Here is a 23,492-nt window from a genome sequence, read left to right on the forward strand (position 1 = left end):
ATGACGAGTGGATGCTGCTTGGGGCATTGGCGATGATGACCAAGTCTGCAGACATCAACGATCGACAGTCTAGTTTTCGACCCGAGGAGTGACGATGAGATAGGCTGTCAGAATAGGAACATTCCGCATCAGGCGCGAAGCCTTCAGAGTAGCGGTTCTAAAGGATCATCACCCAGCGAGCAATTCGTTGAGTCTGAGCACACCTCGCAAATTGACAAGATAGCAGAGCAATCACTGCGTCTGTTCATAAGCCGTCAGTAAGATCTCTCCTGCCTCGCCTATCGAAGTATGCACGGCTGCTCCACTGCCAGGTAAGATATTTTGTAGGTTTGGTGTATTGCGAGTCAACTTGCGACGTCCTGAGAGCGGCATGCAAATCTGTGTGCGCGCAATATCTCACGGTCAAGAGTCGCCAGATTCCAGTTCCTTTGATATTGGCAAAGAAAGATCTGTCTGGTTAAATCCTCGTCTTGCAGCTTTTTGGCTGCCTGTTTCATTTGCCAAATTCAAAGGATCGAAGCAATCGATTCAGCTGCTCAGCTGCCTTCTGATGTTCACGCTGTAGAGGTAGTCTTGCTAGATGATCTAGTCATTACATATGTTTGAGTCGTCTACATTGGAGCTGTTGTTTTCACTCTTGCAGGTTTTATACAGCTATCGCTGAGTAGAGATTATACGCATGTAGGCTCTTCCCGAGAAGACGCTTCGGATTTGCCCCGGATTTCGGCCTCGTGCGAGGAGTCGAGGACCTTGTCCACAACTCAAAAGGGGCTGCAGTGCACGACACGCTCGCTCGAGCTGCTCTAGTATGCAACGTACTCTGCGATTAAAGACCATAATGTCCTCTCTCCAAGCAAGATCACTTGCTTCTCATGCTTCGGCCCCTGAGCCATCCTACAAAAAAGGCTCAGCAGTCTCAATCAGCTACAACGACATTCATGGTGCCTCACCAGAGAAGCTCTCTACATTGTTCCCCAAATTACGTGAAGCATTTGGGCCAGAGCCTCACTGTCTTGGCATCGTCATTGTCAAAGATTTGCCCGAACACTTCCCACAGATGCGGCATCGTGCATTAGCCTATTCAGCTATTCTTGGCAAGCAATCGCCAGACAAGCTGAGTGCACTCGAGTCTGCAGAAAGCAAGTACCTCGTTGGCTGGTCCCGAGGAAAAGAGAACTTCAAGGGCAAGCTTGATCAGCTCAAAGGTTCATTCTATGTTAATCCAACGCACGAGTACACAAGTAGCTCTACTCAACCAGACTTTCCACAATACGAGACTCCCAATCTTTGGCCGAAACTCGACGGCTTTCAGGATGCAATTACAACTCTGAGCAGGTTTGTGGTCAGTGTTGGCGGCGACGTGGCACACGCCTGCGACGCGTATGCACAAAGTGCTCTACCTGAAAGTGCTGGCTATAAAGCGAGCTACTTAGGCGACATGGTGACGAGAAGCCGTACGTGCAAGGCTCGACTGCTCCACTACTTCGCCATTTCTGAAGCCCATGCCAAGGAATTGAAGGAAGACCCACAACCGTGGTGTGGCGAGCATCTTGATCATGGTTGTTTGACTGGTCTGACGTCGGCCATGTTTATCGATGAAGCAACACAGCCCGCATCAGCGACAAGTCCAGATGAGATTCAGGAACTTTCCAGCAGTCCTGACCCAGAGGCTGGACTTTACATTCGGAACCGTGCAGGCGAGGTCATCAAGGTCAATATCCCACGCGATGCACTCGCCTTCCAGACTGGTCAAGCACTGGAACTCACTACAAATCGTTCACTCAAGGCTGTGCCGCACTTTGTTGTTGGATCAGGCGTGCCTGGCATCTCACGCCAGACACTTGCAGTTTTTATGCAGCCCAATTTGGAGGACACACTTGGCAATCGCAAACTCAAGTTTAGTGATTTTGCACGAGGCATTGTGGATGAGAACTACGGAGTTCAAAGTGCTTGAGCTGAAGTCCATCAGTGTCCATAGACTAATCGAGCAGATAGCTAGCCAGCCTATTCTAGCGAATAGAAGCATTGACCAGCGACTCGACCTTGCATTGCTCGCCAGCTTTGTTTACGAGGAAGCCAGACTTTGAGCTCTGAGGGTCCTTGTATAATACGCGAAGCGCATCGTCTGTTGTGAAGCCGACTTGCACCGCCTCGAAAATCTTCTTCTTTGGATTCAATTGCGCCTCTGGCTCACCCTCGAAGCCTGCAAACTGCAGTACATCACCTGGCTTTGATCCTGCAGGTGGCTGAACGAGCTCCACGCGATCCTTCTCCTGTCCGTCCACAGCTGCAGGAGATGCAGCGAGAACCATGGCCGAAGACTTGACGCCACGCATTGCAGCTGGTTTGAGATTACAGACACAGACAACGAGTCGCTTCTGCATCTGATCAAGGGGAATATACTTGACGAGACCAGACACGACTGTTCTTGGCTCACTTTCACCAAGATTGACAGTGGAGACATACAATGACTCGGCGTCTGGGTGCAGCTCGGCTTTCTCAATGAGACCAACTTTGAACGACACAAGCGATGGTGAAAGGACAACCTCTACCTTGGCTGCAGCTGGTTTTGCGGCTTTCTTGTCCTTTTTCGCTTGCTTTGCATCTGCGACTGTGGTTGCTGGATCAGCAGCTGATGCTTCTTTGGGCACAGCTTCTTTCGGTGCACCTTTCTTGATGGCAACCGTGACGGTTCTGTCAAAGGTAGTATCGATCTCTACCTGCTGAAAGCCGCTGAAGGATGACACCACATCGAGGTGCTGCATGTGATCAAAATAGCGTGTGACATGGCAGTAAGTGCTTCTCTTTTGTGCGTTCATCCCCTTGACGACCGCCTGAAGACGAACGACAGCGGCAAGATCCGCCACAGTCCAATCTTGAGACACCAAGTACACCTTATTGGCCAAAAATGTGTTCAGCTCCAGTAGTCGCTGATCATCCGCGAGCCCTGCTGAAGCAGTGAAGGACAGCCACTGCTGCACTTCCGCTTGATCAAGCGGCGTGGTTCCTATTCTCGCTTGATTCTGACTACTCTGAGCGAGCGTCGTTGCAATTGTGTTTGGACCTTGCAGCGCAGCCCCATCCTCGAGCTTCAGGGAGCTCATTTGGCCTTGAATAGACGCTGCCGGCTCAACACCCAATGCAGCAGCCACCAGCGCGGTGACTGCATCGTCTGATGCCAATGACAGGCTCATCTATGTCTTGTTCTTGGCCTTGTCTGTGTCGCGTGTGAATCTTTCTTGAAAAATCCGCAGCAGCCGACTCTCAAATGCAATCGTGCAGTCGAAATTTGGGCGGAGCTCCTCTTGATCTCGCTGAAGGAATTCCATGGCGTCATGCTCGAGCAATGCAGCAAACGACATCTACAGGCTGATGTTTAAGACGGCCTTCTCCCAACAAGCACGCAGCTTCTCAAGCTCGGCACGGTCTGCAAAGTCCAGCACCAACCAGTTTGTGCTCGGTGCATCGCTCATTGCAGGTGCATCCGGACTTGCGTACTACGCCGGTGCCTACAACTCTCTTTCTGCAGAATGGTTCTCAAAGAAAGCGGCAGTCTCGCCCAAGGCACTAACAGACCCCAATGAGTGGGTCTCACTTCCGCTGATTGAATCGAAGCAGGTCAACCACAACACCAAGACCCTTAAATTCGCCTTGCCAACGGAAGACCATGTCATTGGTCTCAATGTCGCATCTGCCTTGTTGACAAAATATCAGGGACCCAATGATGAGAAGCCAACCATTCGACCATACACGCCCATCTCCGACGAAGATGCCAAGGGCTATGTTGAGCTCATGGTCAAAAAATACCCTAACGGACCCATGTCAACGCACCTCTGCGAGCTTGAAGCTGATCAGCGCATCTTGTTCAAGGGCCCTATTGAAAAGTACAAGTACGAAGCCAACAAGCACTCCACAGTCGGTCTTCTCGCTGCTGGTACTGGTATCACACCCATGTACCAGCTTATTCGCGCCATTATGAAGAACCCAGAGGACAAGACAAAGATTGTGCTGGTTTCCTGCAACATCACAGTCGAGGATATCCTTCTCAAGCACGAGTTTGAGAAGCTTGAGCAACTTCACCCAGACAGATTTAAGGCTTTCTACCTGCTTGAAAAGGCACCCAACGACTGGCCGGGACAGCCGGGTCGTATTAGCAAGGAGCTCTTGAAGACTGTGCTTCCTGGACCTGGCGTCAAGGATTTCAAGGCCTTTGTGTGTGGGCCACCTGGATTCTACGCAGCTGTCTGTGCCAATAAAAAGTCACCCAAAGATCAAGGCGATCTTGGCGGTCTATTGGCTGAGCTTGGCTACAGCAAGGACCAGGTCTTCAAGTTCTAGATTGAGGAACAGGTGCATGGGTCTCAAGGGGACCGTCATCAAGGAACGTCTTAATTGGTACCGAATGATGATGCCTGTGTAAGGCTCTGGGATACTTCTCCTGCACTACCGCCTCTCAAGCAGCTGATCATATGTAGTAGGCGTGAGTCGTAGATGTGGAAGAGTAAAAGTAAACTTAAGCTAAGGAATACGTCAGACTTCATGCTGCTAGCTCAACTTCGATTCAACCCTTGCAATCGCCATCGTTCTAAATGAGCTATTCTTGAGGACCATGTGAAGGTCTGCATCTGACTTACACTTTCCTCTTGTTGCAACAGTGGACGTTCAATTTCGGGTGCTGCTTCGGTGGGCAAGAAACAAGGGCTCTCATTAGGACCACTTGCCCAGGGACAGCATCAGAAACGTTCTTATTGTAAATATGATCGAACCATGGCTCGTTACTGTCCCAAGCTCGCCAACAAGTGAACCCTCGGTGGTAGTAGTAGCGGCCGTCTTGGCGTCTCCATACTGGTTCCTTGGTCGTGTCCCCGTGGAATGTATAATAACGGTCATCATCAGGTCCAATGTTGTGTCGGAAGAGTTCCCATGCCTTCTTCACCATATCCTCTGCGTCCCCAAAATAGGTTACTGCTACCCAGAAGTCACAGTTCAGCATCTGCTTGCAAGAAAGGTGGCGCGACCATTTGTCCGTACCGTAGCACTTGCCTGCAAACGCTGTATCAATAAGTGTCGACTGCAAGATACTCGTCGCAAGCAACGCAGTGCTGTATTGGTTCAGTCGCATGTCGATCGGCAGTTATGACGGCGTGAGTTGTTCTTGATAGAGCTAAGCCTGTATCCTGAGCAGCTGATGCTTAGGATAAGCTGCGTGGCTTGGGCCAGAGCCTGGTTTGCCTCGCCCTTGGTGTGTCGTGGAGATAGCTTGCCACGTCAGTCTGTGCTTAGGGATGGAAGATTGAGAGCTGGAGAGGCTTCGATACAAGAATGTGGATTTCGCACTAGATACGTATCCTTTCTTGCTAGATATGCCAGCAGGTCCCTTTTATCAAGGACACCCCTGACACTACAAATAGCAGTCACAGCTTCAGCATTCCCCTGACAGATCTCGCATCCCTGACAAGTCTAGTGCACAAGACTCCCATGATGCAGCTGGGGTCTCGGCGTCTCGCGCGTCGATTTGGTAGCAATTAAGTTTGTGGTCGGAGATTGCAATCTCTGTGAGGCGCTACAAATCGCAAACCTATTGCACCGGCTTGGGAATCACAAGTCGGATAAGCACGATTGATTTGAGGATTCCTGTACGTGTCCAACGCGAGCAGACTTAGCTCTTCTCGTGTCCGTTCGTCGCCCACTTCCATACCTCCTCTTCCACGTCGTAGATTGGCAACCCCTGAAATCCGCTGAATTAACAACCTTTACTCAACCTGCCAACTATCGGCCATTTGGAAGCTCTAAGGTCTCTTCGCTTCAAAACATCAGGCATTGACGCTACCATTGACGCATAAAGAGATCTTGACAGTCGTTGAGCAGTCTAGTATCCACTCGCGTTGGTGTGGATGCTAGTGCATCTCTCTGCCGCGTATCGCGTGCTTTCACGTGATGGGTACACCTTATTCTTCTTTATAGGGAGCATGAGCCTCTACCCTGCTCCTTATCCGTAACAATCCTATTTGCACTATCTAGGTTGCTTGATTAAGACGCCTTACCAGGCACGTTCCAAGCGATTGTGCTTGTTGAAGTCTTCACTCCCTCAGCCAGTCCTGCGCTGCGAGTCAGTCCCCTGGGCATCTGCAGAGACCGTGAGTTGAAGTACATTTCATCCTCCACATTCGACCATAGCTGTATTCTTCTTATAGTATTGAAGCAAACATTCTGAAAACATCGGCCTACCCCCTTTCTACCTCAAACTTGGCTAATGGCCTGCCAGTCAATTGCACCAGCGATAAACTATTGATCTGCCTAATACTAAGATGTACTTTTGATGAGCATCAACGATAGCTATGCTGATCATAATCTCTACGAGGCGCCTGGCCTGCACCAGGATAGCCATTGCCATTGTTATAGCCGTGAGGAGCTGAGTTCGGATATGGCTGCATCTGCGGCGGCCGTTGCATTCGCGGCGGTGGACCATACCCAGGTACATGACCATATCCCCTTGGCTGCCCAAATGGATCGCGCTGCTGTTGTTGCTGTGGCGGTGGTCGCGGTCGCTGCTGAATCGCACCAGGCGCAGGTCGAGCACCAAAAGGTGTTGGTCCACTCATATCATCAGGTATACGCCCATGCTGTCGTTCTGGACTCATTCGACGAGGTTGACTTTGTCGGCCCTGTGCATACGCATGTGGTGAACCGTCATTATAATTGCCATAAGGTTGAACGGCCCGACGTGGCGGACTTGGCAATGGTCGTTGTGCCTCTGGAGACTGGTTGAGTGGAAGTGCTTGATAGCCAGGAACTGCAGATCGTAATGGCGGTCCCGAGAATGGTTTGGGCGCAAGGATGGCAGCAGCACCCGTAGAAACTGGCTTTCTTGTTGGTGAGTCCTTCTCGAGCAGTTCATAAGCATTCTGCTCCGTGGCTTCTTTTTCGACAGGCTTGGAAGCCTGAACGTATGGCTTCGGACTGCTGTTCTGCGTCTGCCAGGGAACATGCGACTCTGCTCGCCGACCTGCGCGTCTGGTTCTGCGACGACAACAGCAACAACATGCAATCCACAAAAGTACAAGCAACAATGCGCCGCCGCCTGCAACGAGCCCAATGTTGCGAATACCGTCTGGCCCTTTGAAGAATGTTTTGATGGCGCCAATTGTCTTGCCATTCCCGAGTGCTACCGCCTGGTACTGAACATTATTGAGGAGTGCAGCAGCTCGCATTGCGCCACCACCAGCAGACTCATAATAGTCCACAAGGAAAAAGTTTGGGTAGCGACCCCATTTAGCAGCACACATCTCGCCATGATCGTTGACGCTATCGAGTGAGTTGGTGTTGGCCAGATTGGCAGTATCGGGTGAGTCAATGGTGAGGCCCAAGATTGTGCGTTCTTTGTAGACAAAGTGGTTGGCCATGTATAGACCTGATGCACTCGATCCACGGTCGAGTTCACAGGTGAACTTTTTGTAGTCAAGATTCTCATACGGAGTTTCCCAGACATTGCTCCATTCATGCATTAGGTAGGGAAAGTTGGCAAAGTCTTGTTGTGAGGTGATGAAGTTTATGACCGTTGTCTTCTTGTCGATAAGCTGCTGCAAGGTGGGCCAGCTTGTGACAGATTCAGTCGTTGGCACATAACTGTATTGCTTCAGTCCGCTGGACTCGTACGCTTTTGCCCAGTTCGCTGCAGGCATATTATCCGCATTGACCCATAGGATTGTGATGACCTCTGTTGGATTGTCCTCAACAAAGCTTCTGACTTTGCCAAGATATGATTCGAGTGTTCCACCATCCGCCAAAGCACATGATGTATGGCATAGCTCAATGAGCGAGCCTCCTTTATTTGTTCCATTGTGACCTTGACCTTGCAAGAGCCTGACACCATCCTTCAACTGAGTCGTGACATCGTAGTTTTGATTGTCTGACAAGCTAGAGCCGACAGCATAAGAGTTGTGCGCGCCAACAAAAGTGACATTTGAATAGGACTTTGCGCAAAGACTTTTGTTAACAGAGACTCTCGAGAGTGATAACATACGTTGCATCACCGTTACAGCCTGCTGCGTCGACAGGAGAGAGTGCGAGAAATGACAAGAAGCACACGCGCCTCCAGAACGCTCGCATGCCGAGTCGAGAGTGTCGATGCAGAGACCAGCACTGATGCGCGCTTGCTTTCCAGAGCGAGTGTGATGAAGAGCGAACGATAAAGCGCCCTCAGGAGACAGGGCGTGTTCTAACAGGAGGTGTCTTGAGCGCAGGTCACGGAGATGCGGTCTGAGGCTTCGGCTCTTTGTTGATTTCTGCGGAGATCAAATTTAGACTTTTCGCGACTTGAAGCAACGAGATCTTCTGTGCCTGCTCAAGCTGCTCTGTGTCTATCTATCTCCTAGCTATGCATCTCACCGAAGATGTCGACTGTCAGATTCGAGAAGCTAGCTGTGCCCCAGGCCATGGGATTAGTCCTACACATCAATCTGCTACTTAATTTTCCATGCTCAACTGCAATAGTGCACCAAAGTCAGGCGTTCCAAGGCCCGTCACAGGATCCCAACCAGTCACACTCCCGAACCCATCTGTGCCACACCCAGGATTGCGCCCAGCTGTGATATCGCGCAAACCAGTCCGTCCCGCGCCGTACAAGAATGGATTGAGGAAGCCAAGCGGAGGCCGTCCATTGACCATGAGGTTGTTGTTCACGAGTGCAATCACTGCAGCAAACGTGGGTGCAGAGGCAGACGTCCCACTCGTCATGGCATGTTTGCCCTTCAAGTAAATCATGTAGTTGACTCCCTGCGCCGCTACATCCGGGAAGGCCCTGCCTGAGCGATTAAAAGATGTGGCATGCTTTCCTGAGAGCTTGAAGAGGTAAGATTGTACTGCTTCATCTTGGTAGAGCGGCCTTTCAAAATGGTTGGAGAAGCCGCCTCCTGAGAGAGCAGCAGCCACCTCGTCCAGCTTGGTCGTGGCTCCCACAGTCGTGACGAACGGGCAACTCGCTGGAAACTCAGGCACAAAGTGAGGCATTGTGTCGTTGCCACAAGTCCTTGAATCACCGACGCCATCGTCACCAGAAGAGATGAGAATGCTCATACCGCGAAGTGCGAGACGCATGAAGCCATCGCACACAGCGACCATGTAGGGCCGTGGGATATCCTTCTCGTAGTCACCATACGAGATGGACATGGTCTGGGGTAGCTTGTCATTTGGTAAGGATTCGAGATGAGCGATGAGCTCAAGCCAAGGCTCATCTTCATCTGCAATCGGCGGCGCTGTCTCATCTGGAGCCATTTGCCTTCTGCCTCCAACAGAGATGAAGTTGACTGGAATCCTTTGTGCCAAGGACAAAGCATACTGGACATCCAAATTCGCTTCGCCCGTGCCACTGTCCGCAGACTGATCATCGCTGCCGCGATGCAAAGTAGTCACATGGAAAGAGTCGTTGGCAGACAATGCAATCTCTGAACGCATCTCCGGCACAAATCTGTTCATAAAGAGATCCGCATCGTGCTTGTTTGCAGATTCGTCAAGGAAACCCACGACAGCGAAGCGCGACTTGTTGGAAATTTCCTTTACTTGACCAGTAATGTTGTACATGTCGAGGAGACATCGCGGGGTGATGAAGTTGTCGCAGTGCAGGTCAACAAGACCATCGCCATCGTGTCGGTCAAAGAAGGTTGGTTCAGAACCACGTCGGCGAGAAAGTGCTCTGGGCGTCCCAAAGTGCGTGGTCGGCTGAATGAATGCAATATGGCTGTGAACAAACGACGGCAGCGAGTACTCAGTAGTGCGAATGATCCGTTTGCCAGCCGAATTGCTGTAAATGCCAAATTTGACGGCGAGTAGGTTTTCTGCTTGATGCACAGGAAGCCGCAATTTGATTATGCCTTCATGGCCAGCCCGCAGGTTGTTTGATTTCAGTCCATGTCGATCAAGCCAGCGATTGACTGAATAAACTGCTTGTGAAGATGGCCGAGAGTGCTTGTCAACTTCTTCTTTCGATAGGTGCTGCCTGTACTGATCATGTGTCGGGCTGCTCGTTTGCAGCAGCTGTGCTTCAAGCTTGTCGTGGGTGTCTGGCTTGCTGAGTCCAATGCGCAACTCAATCTGATGGTCTGGTGGTGCTGGTGCGTGGTAACTCCAGCCTGCTGGAATTGTTTCCAACTGTTCCTTGAGCAGACTCTGAAGAGCCAGCCCATTTTCAGCGCTGTCGTTATGGGCCGGAAACAATAGAAGTGTGCATACGCAAGTAACCACAAGAGCTGGAACTAGAAACCGTAGTACTTGATGAATCATGAGTCTGCCATCCACAGAGCAGTGGAGCCATCATATTATAGTTCAATTCTGCAGCTGTCAAGGTTTCATGGTGCAAAGAGTAGGGTCATCTTGATGGCGTTTCACAACTATTTGGTGAGAAAGGTTTTGACTCGAGTCGTTTAGCAAGAACTCCTCGACTTTGGTCCGAAGCAGCAAGCTGGTAAGCCTCTAGCAGCTAGCTGGCCAATCGTACAAGTGTACCAGAGGCTTGATAGAGATCAAACTTCAAGTGAGCCAAACATCGTCTGGAATTTGTCACGTCACACGCAAAGAGACGAAGAGAGTAAGAACAGGCAGACACAGTGTAGAATGTATAGAAGCACAGCTTTCTGATGAACGTTATGACAGTAGCAGACTCCAGGTGTATTCACTTTAGTACTGGCATTGGTCTAGTGGTGATCTCGGGTTTTCCTGTTTCCCACGCCAGAAATCAAAGTGCAAGCAATACGCAGCACTAGAGTCTACAGACGATACCTAAGTACTCCCGACCAGCTCAGGCCTTGTTCGCTGTCCTCACGCTTGTATTTGATCAATAAGGCTTTGACACCCTGCGACAGTCGCACTTCATCAGCTTCTCCGCGACTCCTTGGCGCACATTTACACCATGGAGCCGTCCCAACCAGGTATCGAGCCGTCGCCGCAACCAAATGCAGCCGCGATACAGGCGCCTACACTAGCGCCAGCTCTCGCACGTCGTACTTCTGTCGCCAGGCCCATGCGGACACCCATCGCCTGTACAAATTGCCGCAAATCAAAAATCAAATGCCACCATCGTGGTGTGCCGCCTTGTCGACACTGCGAAAAGACAAAGCGAGAATGCATTATCCCGGAAATGATCCATGACGACTACGATGCCATTTCTCCAGGTCAATCGCCTGCGCCTGTTAAGCGGAAATCGACAGCGCCGTCTGCAGAAGGGTCTAGTGCTAGCTTCAAGAAGTCGCGGTATGAAGTTGGTCATACCGGCTTACCTTGTCAAGAAATCTTGGAGGAAGCTGTCGAACTCTACATGCAGCACTTCAACAATGACATCTTCTCTTTCTTTCACAAGCCCACGTTTTTGCGCAGCTTGCGAAACAATGATGTCGAGCCAGTCTTGATGCTTGGAGTACTGACGTTGTCTGCACGCTTCTGCAATACCGTTGTCAAGGATTTTGAGAACGAAGCAGCTGCGTGTGAATACTTTTGCAAAAAGACTTTAGCGCTGCTTGTGCCAGATATTGACAAACCGTCCGTGACACGCATACAGGCGCTTCTGATGGTAGGTCTGCACCTATGGGGTGCTTCACAAGGCGCTGCAGCGTTCATTTATGTTGGTGTCGCAATCAGAATGGCGCAAGTCCTTGATCTTGGCAGTGAAGGATCCTATCCGCCACGTAACAAGCTCAACTCGACGGAATGGATTGTCACTGAATCCAGAAGGCGCACATTTTGGTCGGCCTACCTCATGGATCGCTTTTTGTCAAATGGCAGGGGTCGCCCATTGACCATCAGCAACAGCGACATTAGTATCCCACTCCCCGCAGATAATCTCAACTTTACTTATGGCACACCTGAAGCAGAGCGCCATCTCAACGAGGACTTGCAATCTGTTGAAATTCTGCCCGAGTGTACTGGAACTATGGCTATGCTTATCGAGCTGGTCGATATTTGGTCGCGCATGGCGCAATGGAGCTGCGCACGGCGCTGGCTCCAAGATGAACTTGCACCGTGGGATCCAGCGTCAGAGTTCTTTCAAGTGGATCAGATGATTGGCAAATGGCATGCGAGACTTCCAAAGTCTCTGCGCTACAATGAGCATACGACACTTGTTCAGCTGTCTCAAAGACATACGTCCTGGGCCTTGATGCACATCGTTTACTACAATGGTTTGCTGTTTACGCACAGATCATATCTGACCTTTGCACCAACCAAGCAAGATCCAAAGGGTCCACGCGAAGCTGCTGATCGCGGCTGGGTTGAGCCTGAAGGCTTCTGGAAGAGAAGCGCGCATACATGCTTCTCAGCAGCTGAACAAATCATTGAACTCAACAGACAACTACTAGAGACTGGTAATGCCCTGACGACACCCTTCTTGCTCTTCAGCGTATTCAGCGCGGCGAACATTCTTGCCTACTTGGATGCCTTCCCTTGGGTAGATCCAGCTATCTCGCCACGCGCAAGGACTCTTTACGAATTAGGCTATCATCACCTGGACAGTGTCAAGCACAAATGGCGCATGGTCGTCAACTGGACCGATACACTCACCAAGCTGTTTGAAATTCACCACAAATTCGCAAGAGAAGGCCGCACGGCGCACACGACAACCGATTACTTTGCCGAGTATCGCTCAAAAGTGCTTGACTTTGGCAACTTGCATCAAGTACCGATGGACCTGCCTCAACAACGATCGCGTGATGAGTACTCCAACATGCGAGGAACTGTGGCAATCAGTACCGGCAGCGAAGCACGAGACAGTTCCTTGCATCAGCCACACCAGCAAGCTGCTGATTTGCTGCATGATGATGGGCATGTCTACAGTGGCAGTAAGGACACATCTCCTGCTATGCATGATCCATCGCTTCTACCACGCGATTCGCAAGGTCTTTTGACACACCCGTCGCCAGGTTTGGGGTTGCATGACTATGCGCCCTTTCTCGCCTTTGATAGCAATGTTGCAGGATCTGCAGCTCAGCATGCGAATGGCAATGTGAACGATCTACTCATGGATCCGCATGCAGGTCTGATGTCAATTCATGAAGGTTCTCTGCTGGCATTTATGCAAGGTGATTCTTGGTCCGAGCTAGACGCACTTGATCAGGAATGGAGTGCATTGATGACGGGTACGAGTGGTAGTGGCAGTCATGGGCCATCGGGCGGCTACGCGAGCTCAAATGTTGCACTTCCAACATAAACGAAATCTTGTGGCTCACTATCTATATAGCTTTCATAAATTCTTCTGGCAGCTACTGTGACAAGAACAAGTTCTTTGCCTCACTCAGTCATCAAGTACCAACTTGATGCTGAGCACCTCGAATGGACGTATCTTAACGTCAGGGAAGCACAAACCACGATCGAGGCACTCGTCCTCGAGTAGGTTCACGAGACAGGAATGGCGCACGCGACCAAATTGCGTCGGTACCGAGATCCGAACATGCCCGCCAGCGCCAATGGCCTCGTAGATGCGCAGGACAATAGCGCGATCATTGTCTTCGCTGAGTTTGATTGTATCGAGAATGACATGGTCAGTGTGATTCTCCCTAGCATCGGGTAATGGCACAAGTGCGATTTGTTGCACCAAAAGGTCAGTTTGATCAGTAGCCGCCAGTCTCAACGGATTATTGAATTCGGCAGCGAGGCGCGTCACATCGCTGCCTTCGAAGCTAGTCGCATGAGTCAGCATGGCATATCGGAACTGGTGCATGCCCATGTCTGCCGTGGCATCCGGTGCTTTAGGTGCGCGCAAAAGGGACAAAGTCATATTTGAGCCAAGTGTGGCAAACCCGTACTTTGAATCGTTGAGAATGGCGAGACCATAGCGTGCCTCAGACAAGTCTGCAAATTTGTGACAACACACTTCAAACTTCGCCGCGTCCCAGGTTGTATTGCGGTGTGTAGGCCGAGTGTTGACACCGAATTGGGTCTCGTATCTCGCCTCGTTCGCGTGCAGATTTGTTGGAAACTCGACCTTGAGGAATGACTTGTTTTCATGCCAATCGACCTTGCATTCGAAATTCACTTGGCAATGCTTCGGCTTATTCACTGCGGATGAATCGAGCGAAATCGTGTTGACCATGCTAGACACTTCCGAGATTTTGTATTCAAACTCGATGGTGACCCGATGTGAGCTTTTGAGCAGAATTCTTGAGGCGTAAGGTTTCAACACTCGCGGCTCTTTGTCGAGGTGATAAATCTCAACATCCCATGCTTGCCAGTTGAGAGGCTGATCCTCGAACAGTACAAACTGGTTGAGGGGTTTCGAAATCGTGTCTCCATGTAGCATTCTGTCTGTCTTGACATCATAAAAGACTCTTATTGCACCATCCTCGATGTGTAGACGGACGTCGGAGTTTTCGAGCATGTAAGCGCGATCATTTAGTTGCTCCACACGCACATCACCAAGTTTGTCGCCGACAGTCAAGCTCCCTAGAGAGGAGCGAGAATGAACCAACTCCAGCTGACCCCTGACTTCGAGGATGGCTGAACGGTCCCATGGCAGACTGTTGATGATGACATCGCGACGAGTCTGTACAGTGTCTGAAGCTACAGAGTTGCTTACTCCTAAAGCCGACAGAGCTTCATCGATGAGTACAACTCCTTTCTGAAGCACCTTTGCATGCATTTTGTGCACGTCGTTGTAGACCATCTCGATGCAGCTTCCAGGTAGCACGTCGTGGAATTGGCAGAGCAACACATCTTCCCATAATGCCTCGATGGCTTTTCGCGGATAAGTGTACGTCTTCACGCACAAAGCTGCAGCACTACCGAACCATTCAAGTTCATGAAGCATTCGCTCAGCATTGCGGTTGTTCTTCTTGGTCAACGCCTGTGATGTGTAGGTGCCACGATGAAACTCAAAGTATAGTTCGCCCACCCAGGTTCGAAGATCCTTGCCACCATTACAATTACGCTCAAGATCACTGAAGAAGCGTTCCACTGTGTTGAACTTGATTTTGGGCAGAGAAGGTGCATTCGTATTGGCAGCACCACGACATCGACGTAGCTTCTCAAACATGTCCTTGTGTGGCCCACCGCCGCCATCGCCAAATCCAAAGACCAGCAATGAATCTTTGGCTTCAGTCAAAGACTTGTGCTGGCTCTGTGATCGGATAACGTCACCAAGATCAGCATTCGATGTGTAAGTTTCGTTTGGAGTCATATGCGTCAGGATCTGAGTGCCGTCAAGGGCTTGCCAGTTCATGGTTGTATTGGGAAAGGTGTTGATGTTGTTCCTAATGTTAGTTCTTGATTGATGAGGTGCCACCCTACCAAGAGAGCTTCTGTGTGAAGAAGTAATCCATGCCAGCAAGACGAGCAAGCTGCGGAAACTGACTCGAGTAGCCGAAGCTGTCTGGTAGCCATGCAACCTTACAGCGCCTACCACACTGCTTCTCATACAAGCGTTGGCCGAAAAGAAACTGGCGGACAAGCGACTCACCAGATGGTAAGTTGCTATCCATCTCGACCCAAGAACCACCGATGGGCTCAAATTGACCATCCTTGATCTTGCGTGCAATCTTGTTGGCCAACTTTGGGTAGTCTTGCTGCATCCATTTGAACTGCTGTGCCTGTGAACAAGCAAAGACATGCTCTGGGTAGCGTTCCATCAAGTCAATTTGAGATGCCCATGAACGTCCAATCTTGCGACGTGTTTCTGCAAAGGGCCAAAGCCATGCACTGTGCATTAGATTCGCCAGATGGTTGCTGACAGCTTACGTATCGATGTGACAATTGCCAATAGCAGTAACGTAGACGCTGTCATCGGGCTTGTAGACCGCTGCCGAATCACGTTGCGGCCCAAGAACCTTGTCTGCAATCTTTCTGCATGCGTCCAGGCTTGCCTGATCGCCACGCTGAAAGGTGTTCATGATTTTAGTTGCTGCTGCGAGCGCTTCATGCGATTCAAAGCCGTTCTGGGGTAGTTCCCTGGCCAGGTCTTTTAGAATCCAGAAATCATAAGACAAACGGACCTGGAGTTAGCTTTGCTATTTTCAGGCGCTTCAGTCTCATACGGCCGTCATGTTGGGAGCCACTAGATCTGCCGAGTCAAGCGTAAAATATCGATTCTGGTCTGGAGGTTGGATTGAACTACCTTGTCCCAGACCTGAGAGCCCATTCATCGCTGCCTCAATGTAGTAGACCGTCTTCTTCGATCTTGCTCCATCAGTAAGGATGAAATCCACTCTTCGAGCTTCACTGCCGCCAGTCAGGCCTTGTAAGGGCTCCCCATCCTCGCTATAGACCATCGCTTCTGGCAGATCGAATTCTAGCTGGATCCTTTCAAGCTTCTTCCACTCTTCTGGCACCTGATGGATTGTGACGCGAAACCAGTGCGTGCTCCAGGATGGACCAAAAGACTGCCCCTTCTTGGCTGGACAGAATTGATTCTTGACAGCATCCTTGAAGAGCGGGCGCTCTAAATTTGACGGAGAATACACTTCAAGCGATAGAAATTTGGTGTCGTCAACGCGCCCGTGTTCCATCATAGACATTAAGTTGACGTCCCTGAACTCGCCGGTGGAACGGAACTGGTCAAGACGGTCTGTGTCGATGTGCCTGATCTCGGGACCTCGGATACGACCACCGTATCGCGCATATGGCTGCGAAGAGCTTGGACACTCCCGTCTAGTAGCGCCTCCCATCGTAGAGTATGCGCAAAGATGAGAGCCGGCGCACGTTGGCTCAATCACATCGCGAGTTGCGTTTGCGGGGGACGTGTGGCGCTCTCAGATGGAGCAGACCAGCCAGATTCAACGACGCGCCAGAAGTCTATTTTGCTTCCATGGCCTGCTTACTATGTTCTACTATTCTGAGACAGGATCCGGAATCCTGTCCGAGATAATACGATGTGCTGGATGGTCTGCATTCAATCTACCGCTTCCTGCATTTTGGTTGATGCCTTCACGCATGGTGCTGCCTTCATACTCTGTGTGGAATATGCCGCGTCGTTGCAACTCTGGAACTAGCTTGTTGACCACATCTTCGAAGGTCCCCGGTGCTGCCACATAAGACAAGTTGAAGCCATCGACGTCAGCAATTTCGACCCATCGTTCGAGCTGGTCAGCTACAGAGGATGCTGTACCAACAGCAACTGGACCAAGACCTCCGATTGCAATATGCTTGCCCACCGTTCGAGGTGTCCATTTCTCAACGCCAGGAGCAGCCTTTGACCATCTCTCAAGAGCTGACTGGATGGCGTTCGATCCTGCGGCGGACAATTTGAGTTCTTCATCAATAGGGTATTTTGACAAATCCACTCCAGTCCAACCACCAAACAACGCCAAAGCTCCTGTTTCGCTAGCATACTTTTGGAAGTCGGCATACTTTGCTTGTGCTTCTTCTTCGGTATCTCCAATGATTGTTCCCAAAAGCGTAATGACCTTGATTGACTTTGGGTCTCGGCCTTGCTTCGCTGCGAGAGCGCGAACATCATCCACAGACGGCCGAAGATCTTCAGGTGTGTTGCCGGACACAAAGATGGCCTCTGCGTGTTTTGCTGCAAAGTTCTTGCCAGGTCCTGACGTACCAGCTTGGTAAATGACCGGCGTACGTTGTGGCGAAGGCTCACAGAGATGCGGGCCAGGCACCTTGAAGTACTGTCCCTCATGGTTGATGCGGTGCACCTTGGAGGGATCGGTAAATATATCGTGCTCGGCATCCTTGACAACAGCATCTTCATCCCACGACTGCTCCCACAGCTTGTACACAACAGTCATGTACTCGTCAGCCATCTCGTAACGCTTGTCATGTGCAATCTGCTTGTCTCCCAAGCCGAGATTTCGAGCGGCCGAGTCGAGGTAAGAGGTCACAACATTCCAAGCGATACGGCCCTTCGTCAAATGGTCCAGTGTTGAGAAGCGGCGTGCTAGATCGAAAGGCTGTGCGTAAGTCGTGGACGAAGTGACTGCAAAACCCAGATGTTTGGTCACAACCGCCATGGCCGGGATCGAATAAGCTGGATCATTCACTGGGAATTGAGCCGCCGATTGGATTGCTGGGTTGATGTTGCCTATTGTTAGCACTGTTGAATACTGTCACGAGTGTCGAACCTTGATAAATATCGTACGAGCCCAAGACATCGGCAAGGAAGATGCCATGAATCTTCCCTCTTTCGAGCAGCTGCGCCAGCTCTGTCCAGTACTCTAGATCCTTGTAGTTGGGAGACTTGTCACCCGGCTTGCGCCATTGACCAGGACTCTGGTGGCCAATGCATGCCATGTCAAAGGCATTGAGAATGAGCTGCTTCTTTTGCGAAGCGACACTGGGCATGATTGTGTTTCGGGTATTGGCTTCGTTCAGGTGGTACATGCGGGCGTGTGCCATATATACTAGATCGCCTGGGGGCACATGAAGATGACGCCTTGCTTGCGCTAGAGAGCTTCACGTTCCTGGCAAGTGGTGTCAACTGAACGTTGAAAGACGACATCTGCTCGGGTATATCGCGATAACTTTCGCAGATCATTCAATTGACTGTTGTGCGCACGCCATTTCCTCACCTCTCCACATCTTCCGCGGCTAGCAATTGATGTGACATGCTACATCTCGTGTGATCGATGCGCGCTCTTGACACTTGCGCTCGATCCGCAATCACGCTTACAGGGGCTTGCGAGGGTGTTGACACCATCGCTCCTTGACATGGCGCGCTTGCTCGAGCATTACTGATTAAAACACGGTCAGTGTAGCTCATATCTTCTCTGAAAGTTCATCCCATCATGCCTGGAATCAGTGCATCAAACGGCAACAAAGTCTCTGCTCAGCAAGCTACGCAAGAAGCAATAAGCCAATGGCAAAAGGGGCAGCAGCCTTCTTCGCCAACCGAATGGATTGCACGCGCTAAGCAAGTGGGTGATATCCTTGCCATTGATGCCGTCGAGCGTGAACAAGCTCAAGCAATTCCTGAGCGCGAGGTGCAACTGCTCAAGGAATCTGGCCTCGTTACTTTTCTTGGGCCTAAGCAGTTTGGTGGTGCCGAAGGAACATGGGATATTGCATACAAACTCATCCGCGAGGTTTCCAAGGCAGATGGTTCGATTGGACAGCTGCTTGGCTATCATCTTGTGTGGTTCTGGCATGCTCGTGTCCTCTTCAACGACGCAGAGTACTTTGAGTTCATCGAGAATGAAGTCCGCAACAAGTCCTTCTTTGGCGGTGCTGTCAATCCGCGCGATTCGGATCTCAAGATCAAAGACCTTGGCTCAGAGATTAGCTTCTCTGGCGTCAAGAGCTTCAGCACTGGCGGTCGCATCTCAGATATCACTGTGTTGGAAGGTGTCTTGGAAGGCACTGAGGATCACATCTTTGCCTTTGTGCCCACTCGACAGCCTGGCATTCAATTCAAGGGAGACTGGGATAATCTTGGCCAGCGTCTTACAGAGTCTGGCGGTGTTGTCATTGACAATGTCCGCACTCCTTGGAAGAGTGCTGCTGGTTGGAGTGCATACACCAAGAAATATGAAGCAATTCCCTACCACTCACTTACTTTGCCAATCATCCAACTCAACTTTACCAACAAGTACCTTGGTATCGCTCAGGGAGCGCTCGAATTTGCTCGCAATTACTCTGCCACCAAGACACGCGCGTGGCCCAAAGACTGCGGTGGGTTGGGTCACGACAAGGCCGTCGATGAGTGGTACTTGCAAGAAAATTATGGCCAACTGTATGCGACTCTGCGAGCGGCTGAAGCACTCATTGATGATACCGGAAAGCAAATTGCTGCGCTTGCCCATGCACCACGAGAGTCTGTCACGGCTGAGCAGCGTGCTCAGGTTGCTGTGGATGTTGCTACAGCAAAGCTCTCGATCGTCGACCATGGCCTGTATTTGACTAACAAGGTCTTTGAGCTGACTGGAGCACGCGCTACAGCCAACTCAGTTGGCTTGGACAGGTTCTGGAGGAATCTGCGCACACACACATTGCACGACCCTATTGCGTACAAGAAGGTGGAGGTGGGCCGATATGTGCTCACAGGCGAATTGCCAAAGCCTACCTGGTACACGTAGATGACAGTAGTTAGCTCTCCCATTCTTAGAAGTTTTCTTCCCTTTGCACGACTCGTTTGACCATTAGTGTATGTGTGTTGATATGGATTGATAGGAAAATGCTCCATCAGAATAGCATTGAAAGTAATCTAAATATCATCTAAACAGTCAGACTCTGTCGTTGAACATGTTCTACTTTTGGTGTGCCTGGCCGTGATCGCGCCACTGCAGTCGTTCCAGAAGCAGACCCAACATGGCTACTTGCTTGGGCAGGCCGCGGAGTTTCAGATACCTTGACAACCACCTTTTCCCCAGAAATTTGGTTGTCCTGGAGTAGTTGTAGACCCTGTGGAATACCTGCCAAGCCACCAGAGACGAGTCTGATGCGAGGAGCACGGAGCTTGCCTTGCTTCAAGAGCTCTTCAGTCAACCGCATCAAAGTATCGCCATATACCCGATCTTCATGGAACCGCTTGATCAAGATCGTCTCTGCCGTGACACCAGCAGGTAAATTCTCTTGACTTGGAAGCTTGACAAGACCCACAACGGTCCCACCAAGCGGTGCAACGGCGCGTGCAGCAAATGCAGTGGTTTCCGCACCCACACAGTCGATTGCATAGCGTACACCATACCGATGAGCCACTTCAACCACCTGTTCTGGCGTATGGCGGTCGAGCGTCAAATCAGCACCATATTGAATGAGATAGGAGAAGTTTTTGGTGGATGAGACGGTGAGGACACGTAAACCTGCTTGCTTGGCAAGTTGCAAAGCCACAAGACCAGCAGTCGAGGCTCCGCCCCAGATGAGCAATGTTTCTTGAGGCGTTTGGCTGGGTTTTGTAAAAGGCAGCTTGAAGTTGTCGAACAGCGCAGCGGCACCGGCAATCAAGCCAACGCCCAACGTAGCTGCTTCTTCAAAAGACATATAGTCTGGGATGCGCGCAATATTCTCCGGCAAGGCAACGCATCGTTCTTGAAAGGACGAGCTGCGACAATCCCGGTAGTTTGAGGAAGCCACGAGAACACGGTCGCCCACGGCAACACGATTCGTGCCAACATTTGTGCCAATAGCAAGAACTGTACCAGCTGCTTCTCTGCCATTGATCCAGGGGAAGGAGTAGACACCAAAGCCGTAAGCATTGGACTTCCAGTCTATTTTGTTAGTGGATTTTCTTCGTCAAGACAAGCTACTGACCGATTGGATTCAGCCCAATTGCCTCAATGTGGATGAGAACTTCGTCTGCAGATGCAATGGGATGCGGGTAGTCGTGCGTGAGCTGGTAGTGACTCTTGATGGCTCGCAAGATGCAAGCAGGTCCCGTAGTCATCTTGAGCAAGTATGGCAACTGGCAAAAAGAAAACTTGGTTTCCAGTGTTGTAGTAGGTCGGATCTGTCGAATGACACTCGCGTTGCATCTGAAGGTGTCATCATTGCTGCATGGTGCCTGGTGGGTGTCCTGAAACTTGTGCTGTGAATTGCACCATCTTGCACCATCTGAGAATTGAAAGGCGCACTGCGGCCAATTCCCGAAAGCCAGGTCCGATGCAGATCGCGATGGGCAAAGGCTCTCGGGGGTCCTGATAGCTCAAAGACTTTGGCAGTAGGCCGTCCGAGGTCGCGACCAAGTCGCCTGTTGCCATGCGGAGACGAATACCCAGGCATGCTCATTTGCAGACACGGTCCAAAGAATGGCTCACGTTCGAAAAGGGACGTGCCAGACGAGGTCTCGGGGTCCAGCTAGTGAGGTGACCGCTGGCTTTAGATGTAGCATTATCCTCATTCGGACTAGCTTGAAGAAAAGACAGCACGGTAGCGTGAAGTTGACTTGGCACATGAAGAAGTTGACCGACCTATGGCAGATGAGAGCGGGAGCATGGCTCCCGGCTCACTGATATGCCCTGACATGAAGAGCTAAGATGTACTCCTTCCACTTTCATAGAGAGCCTGCCTCTATTGTGCATGCACGTCAGGATTTGTCGAACTGGATGGTTCTCGAAGACTGCAGCTGGTTGGGTTTGCACTTGCGTTCGCAGTAGGCAACACCACAGACGCTGAGTCAGCCAAGTATTGCTTCGAATACATTAAGCTAGAACATAGAGATCCTAAGATACAGAGGTAAAGACGAAGCTCAAGCTTCATCCTGCTCATCATACGACTTGTCAATAGCACCAACAAGCAGCTTGACAAGATACAAGCCAACCGTCAAATTGACGCCCTTGCGCGCCATCTCTTCTTGCTCCATCTCAAAGTAGCTGATTGCATCGATCTTGCTACCCACAACAGGGTCTGAGTCCAACTCTCCCAAGAAGCGCTGTGCCTTCATGTCCTTACCCACTTGACAAAATTGGAATCGTACAGCACCAGGGAGGCCCATCTGAGCAGCTTGGTTGGTGCTACCAACAATCACTTGACGAATGAGATCCTTGGGCTCACCCACAGGCTCACCATCCGTGATGACCAATACAAGTACAGGCTTCTGCAACTGACGGTTACGTGCAGGACCGATGACCATAGGCTGCAACACCTTACGGTCCAACGATGTAGCCAGTGGCGTGATACCACTGAATCGCACTTGCTGCAATAACTGCTGTGCTTCCTGAGCACTGCGGATACCATTACCTTCGCACTGAGAGTTCATGAAACGAACAGAAATGCCATCGTCATCGAACAGGGTCGAGACACCTGCTGCGCGTTCCAAGATGAGCTTGAGATCATCGATACGCTCGCCATTCTCTTCAGCGCGCATGGATCCGGAATCATCGCAGTAGAGGACAATGTCATACAACGCAAGTGCAGCGAGATCCGTAGCAATTTCATGTGGAATCTCCCACTCTGCGCCCAACTTGCGGAAGTCAATGCGCTCAACACGCTGAACAACTTGTTCAAAGCGGGGACCCTGGTAGAATGATTCAAGCTGGTTCTCACGAATGATGCGTTGCAAGTTTTCACGAATCATGGAGCCGCCTGCACCACCACCTGGTGGAGCACCTGCTGGTGCACCAAAGGATTGTTGAGGAGGCTGTTGACCATAGCCACCTGGTTGCTGGCCATATTGACCTTGTTGCTGTGGTGGCTGCTGTCCATACTGACCATGCTGCTGTTGCTGTTGCTGCGGCTGGCCATATTGACCTTGTTGAGGTTGTCCATGAGGAGGTTGTTGGCCATACTGACCCTGCTGCTGAGGCGGTTGACCATACTGTCCCTGCTGAGGAGGTTGACCATACTGGCCCTGCTGCTGTGGCTGCTGTCGGTCACCTGCGGCGAAAGGATTCGCCGAGGGTTGGTTTGCAGCATAACCTTGAGGCCTATTCGCCTGGTTTGCCTGAGGTGGGTATCCCTGTGCCTGCTGGGGAGGTTGACCGCCAGCGACTGGGTACGGTGGGCGACCACCTGCTTGAGGAGGAGGTGCCTGACCGCCAAACCCACCTGGTGCTGGTGGTGCGGCGCCGCCTGCTGACTGGATCTTATTTGCGAGTCCCATGATTGAAGATGTAGGATGAGGGGAGGAAGGAAGA

The 23,492-nt window shown here is 51.0% G+C and overlaps 11 protein-coding genes across 11 annotated transcripts; 4 read left to right on the forward strand and 7 right to left on the reverse strand.

Annotated features, from left to right (window-relative positions):
- Window positions 1–838: 838 nt before the first annotated feature.
- Window positions 839–1,954, forward strand: BCR37DRAFT_387893 (uncharacterized protein; the record flags this gene model as incomplete). The annotated part of the gene is made up of 1 exon (XM_040870576.1): window positions 839–1,954. One exon carries the CDS (start codon window positions 839–841, stop codon window positions 1,952–1,954), a length of 1,116 nt encoding a protein of 371 aa, XP_040724495.1.
- A 55-nt stretch (window positions 1,955–2,009) lies between these two features.
- Window positions 2,010–2,531, reverse strand: BCR37DRAFT_338452 (uncharacterized protein; the record flags this gene model as incomplete). The annotated part of the gene is made up of 1 exon (XM_040867300.1): window positions 2,010–2,531. A coding segment is annotated over one exon (522 nt), but the record flags the coding sequence as incomplete, so codon positions are not given.
- A 796-nt stretch (window positions 2,532–3,327) lies between these two features.
- BCR37DRAFT_410273 (uncharacterized protein) lies at window positions 3,328–4,338 on the forward strand (the record flags this gene model as incomplete). Its single annotated transcript, XM_040872176.1, has 2 exons — window positions 3,328–3,505; window positions 3,554–4,338. The coding sequence occupies 2 exons, from the start codon at window positions 3,328–3,330 to the stop codon at window positions 4,336–4,338; spliced, it is 963 nt and encodes a 320-aa protein (XP_040724497.1).
- Window positions 4,339–5,982: 1,644 nt separating this feature from the next.
- Window positions 5,983–8,287, reverse strand: BCR37DRAFT_55369 (PLC-like phosphodiesterase). The gene is made up of 2 exons (XM_040872360.1): window positions 8,024–8,287; window positions 5,983–7,986 (listed from the first exon to the last, which is right to left on the reverse strand). The coding sequence occupies exons 1-2, from the start codon at window positions 8,107–8,109 to the stop codon at window positions 6,327–6,329; spliced, it is 1,746 nt and encodes a 581-aa protein (XP_040724498.1). The 5' UTR covers window positions 8,110–8,287; the 3' UTR covers window positions 5,983–6,326.
- On the reverse strand, window positions 8,020–10,293 carry BCR37DRAFT_380699 (peptidase S8/S53 domain-containing protein). The gene has a single exon (XM_040869535.1). It carries the CDS (start codon window positions 10,276–10,278, stop codon window positions 8,467–8,469), a length of 1,812 nt encoding a protein of 603 aa, XP_040724499.1. The 5' UTR covers window positions 10,279–10,293; the 3' UTR covers window positions 8,020–8,466.
- Window positions 10,294–10,758: 465 nt separating this feature from the next.
- Window positions 10,759–13,416, forward strand: BCR37DRAFT_56744 (fungal-specific transcription factor domain-containing protein). The gene has a single exon (XM_040872366.1). It carries the CDS (start codon window positions 10,904–10,906, stop codon window positions 13,190–13,192), a length of 2,289 nt encoding a protein of 762 aa, XP_040724500.1. The 5' UTR covers window positions 10,759–10,903; the 3' UTR covers window positions 13,193–13,416.
- Window positions 13,235–16,721, reverse strand: BCR37DRAFT_55493 (alpha-mannosidase-like protein). The gene is made up of 4 exons (XM_040872363.1): window positions 16,011–16,721; window positions 15,715–15,968; window positions 15,268–15,675; window positions 13,235–15,230 (listed from the first exon to the last, which is right to left on the reverse strand). The coding sequence occupies exons 1-4, from the start codon at window positions 16,638–16,640 to the stop codon at window positions 13,277–13,279; spliced, it is 3,246 nt and encodes a 1,081-aa protein (XP_040724501.1). The 5' UTR covers window positions 16,641–16,721; the 3' UTR covers window positions 13,235–13,276.
- Window positions 16,722–16,752: 31 nt separating this feature from the next.
- On the reverse strand, window positions 16,753–18,412 carry BCR37DRAFT_380704 (luciferase-like domain-containing protein). The gene is made up of 2 exons (XM_040869536.1): window positions 18,048–18,412; window positions 16,753–18,007 (listed from the first exon to the last, which is right to left on the reverse strand). The coding sequence occupies exons 1-2, from the start codon at window positions 18,319–18,321 to the stop codon at window positions 16,803–16,805; spliced, it is 1,479 nt and encodes a 492-aa protein (XP_040724502.1). The 5' UTR covers window positions 18,322–18,412; the 3' UTR covers window positions 16,753–16,802.
- Window positions 18,413–18,710: 298 nt separating this feature from the next.
- On the forward strand, window positions 18,711–19,997 carry BCR37DRAFT_348713 (putative acyl-CoA dehydrogenase; the record flags this gene model as incomplete). The annotated part of the gene is made up of 1 exon (XM_040867866.1): window positions 18,711–19,997. One exon carries the CDS (start codon window positions 18,711–18,713, stop codon window positions 19,995–19,997), a length of 1,287 nt encoding a protein of 428 aa, XP_040724503.1.
- A 63-nt stretch (window positions 19,998–20,060) lies between these two features.
- BCR37DRAFT_55489 (chaperonin 10-like protein) lies at window positions 20,061–21,704 on the reverse strand. Its single transcript, XM_040872362.1, has 2 exons — window positions 21,172–21,704; window positions 20,061–21,128 (listed from the first exon to the last, which is right to left on the reverse strand). The coding sequence occupies exons 1-2, from the start codon at window positions 21,302–21,304 to the stop codon at window positions 20,137–20,139; spliced, it is 1,125 nt and encodes a 374-aa protein (XP_040724504.1). The 5' UTR covers window positions 21,305–21,704; the 3' UTR covers window positions 20,061–20,136.
- Window positions 21,705–22,105: 401 nt separating this feature from the next.
- On the reverse strand, window positions 22,106–23,458 carry BCR37DRAFT_348743 (uncharacterized protein; the record flags this gene model as incomplete). Its single annotated transcript, XM_040867869.1, has 1 exon — window positions 22,106–23,458. One exon carries the CDS (start codon window positions 23,456–23,458, stop codon window positions 22,106–22,108), a length of 1,353 nt encoding a protein of 450 aa, XP_040724505.1.
- Between the last annotated feature and the right edge of the window lie 34 nt (window positions 23,459–23,492).

Source organism: Protomyces lactucae-debilis (genome assembly GCF_002105105.1).
Source record: "Protomyces lactucae-debilis strain 12-1054 chromosome Unknown BCR37scaffold_12, whole genome shotgun sequence".
Lineage (NCBI taxonomy): Eukaryota > Fungi > Ascomycota > Taphrinomycetes > Taphrinales > Protomycetaceae > Protomyces > Protomyces lactucae-debilis.

Bases quoted from the DNA above. Each gene is read 5' to 3' on its own strand.
- BCR37DRAFT_55369 (XM_040872360.1), bottom strand. From the start codon at position 8,109: ATGCGAGCGTTCTGGAGGCGCGTGTGCTTCTTGTCATTTCTCGCACTC. The intron at 7,987-8,023 runs GTATGTTATCAC...TGTTAACAAAAG, and splicing joins GGCTGTAACGGTGATGCAAC to TCTTTGCGCAAAGTCCTATT.
- BCR37DRAFT_55489 (XM_040872362.1), bottom strand. From the start codon at position 21,304: ATGACTACGGGACCTGCTTGCATCTTGCGAGCCATCAAGAGTCACTAC. The intron at 21,129-21,171 runs GTCAGTAGCTTG...CTAACAAAATAG, and splicing joins AATTGGGCTGAATCCAATCG to ACTGGAAGTCCAATGCTTAC.
- BCR37DRAFT_380704 (XM_040869536.1), bottom strand. From the start codon at position 18,321: ATGGCACACGCCCGCATGTACCACCTGAACGAAGCCAATACCCGAAAC. The intron at 18,008-18,047 runs GTTCGACACTCG...TGCTAACAATAG, and splicing joins CTCGTACGATATTTATCAAG to GCAACATCAACCCAGCAATC.
- BCR37DRAFT_380699 (XM_040869535.1), bottom strand. From the start codon at position 10,278: ATGATTCATCAAGTACTACGGTTTCTAGTTCCAGCTCTTGTGGTTACT.
- BCR37DRAFT_56744 (XM_040872366.1), top strand. From the start codon at position 10,904: ATGGAGCCGTCCCAACCAGGTATCGAGCCGTCGCCGCAACCAAATGCA.
- BCR37DRAFT_55493 (XM_040872363.1), bottom strand. From the start codon at position 16,640: ATGGGAGGCGCTACTAGACGGGAGTGTCCAAGCTCTTCGCAGCCATAT. The intron at 15,676-15,714 runs GTAAGCTGTCAG...TCTAATGCACAG, and splicing joins GGCAATTGTCACATCGATAC to TGCATGGCTTTGGCCCTTTG. The intron at 15,231-15,267 runs GTAGGGTGGCAC...AACTAACATTAG, and splicing joins TTCACACAGAAGCTCTCTTG to GAACAACATCAACACCTTTC.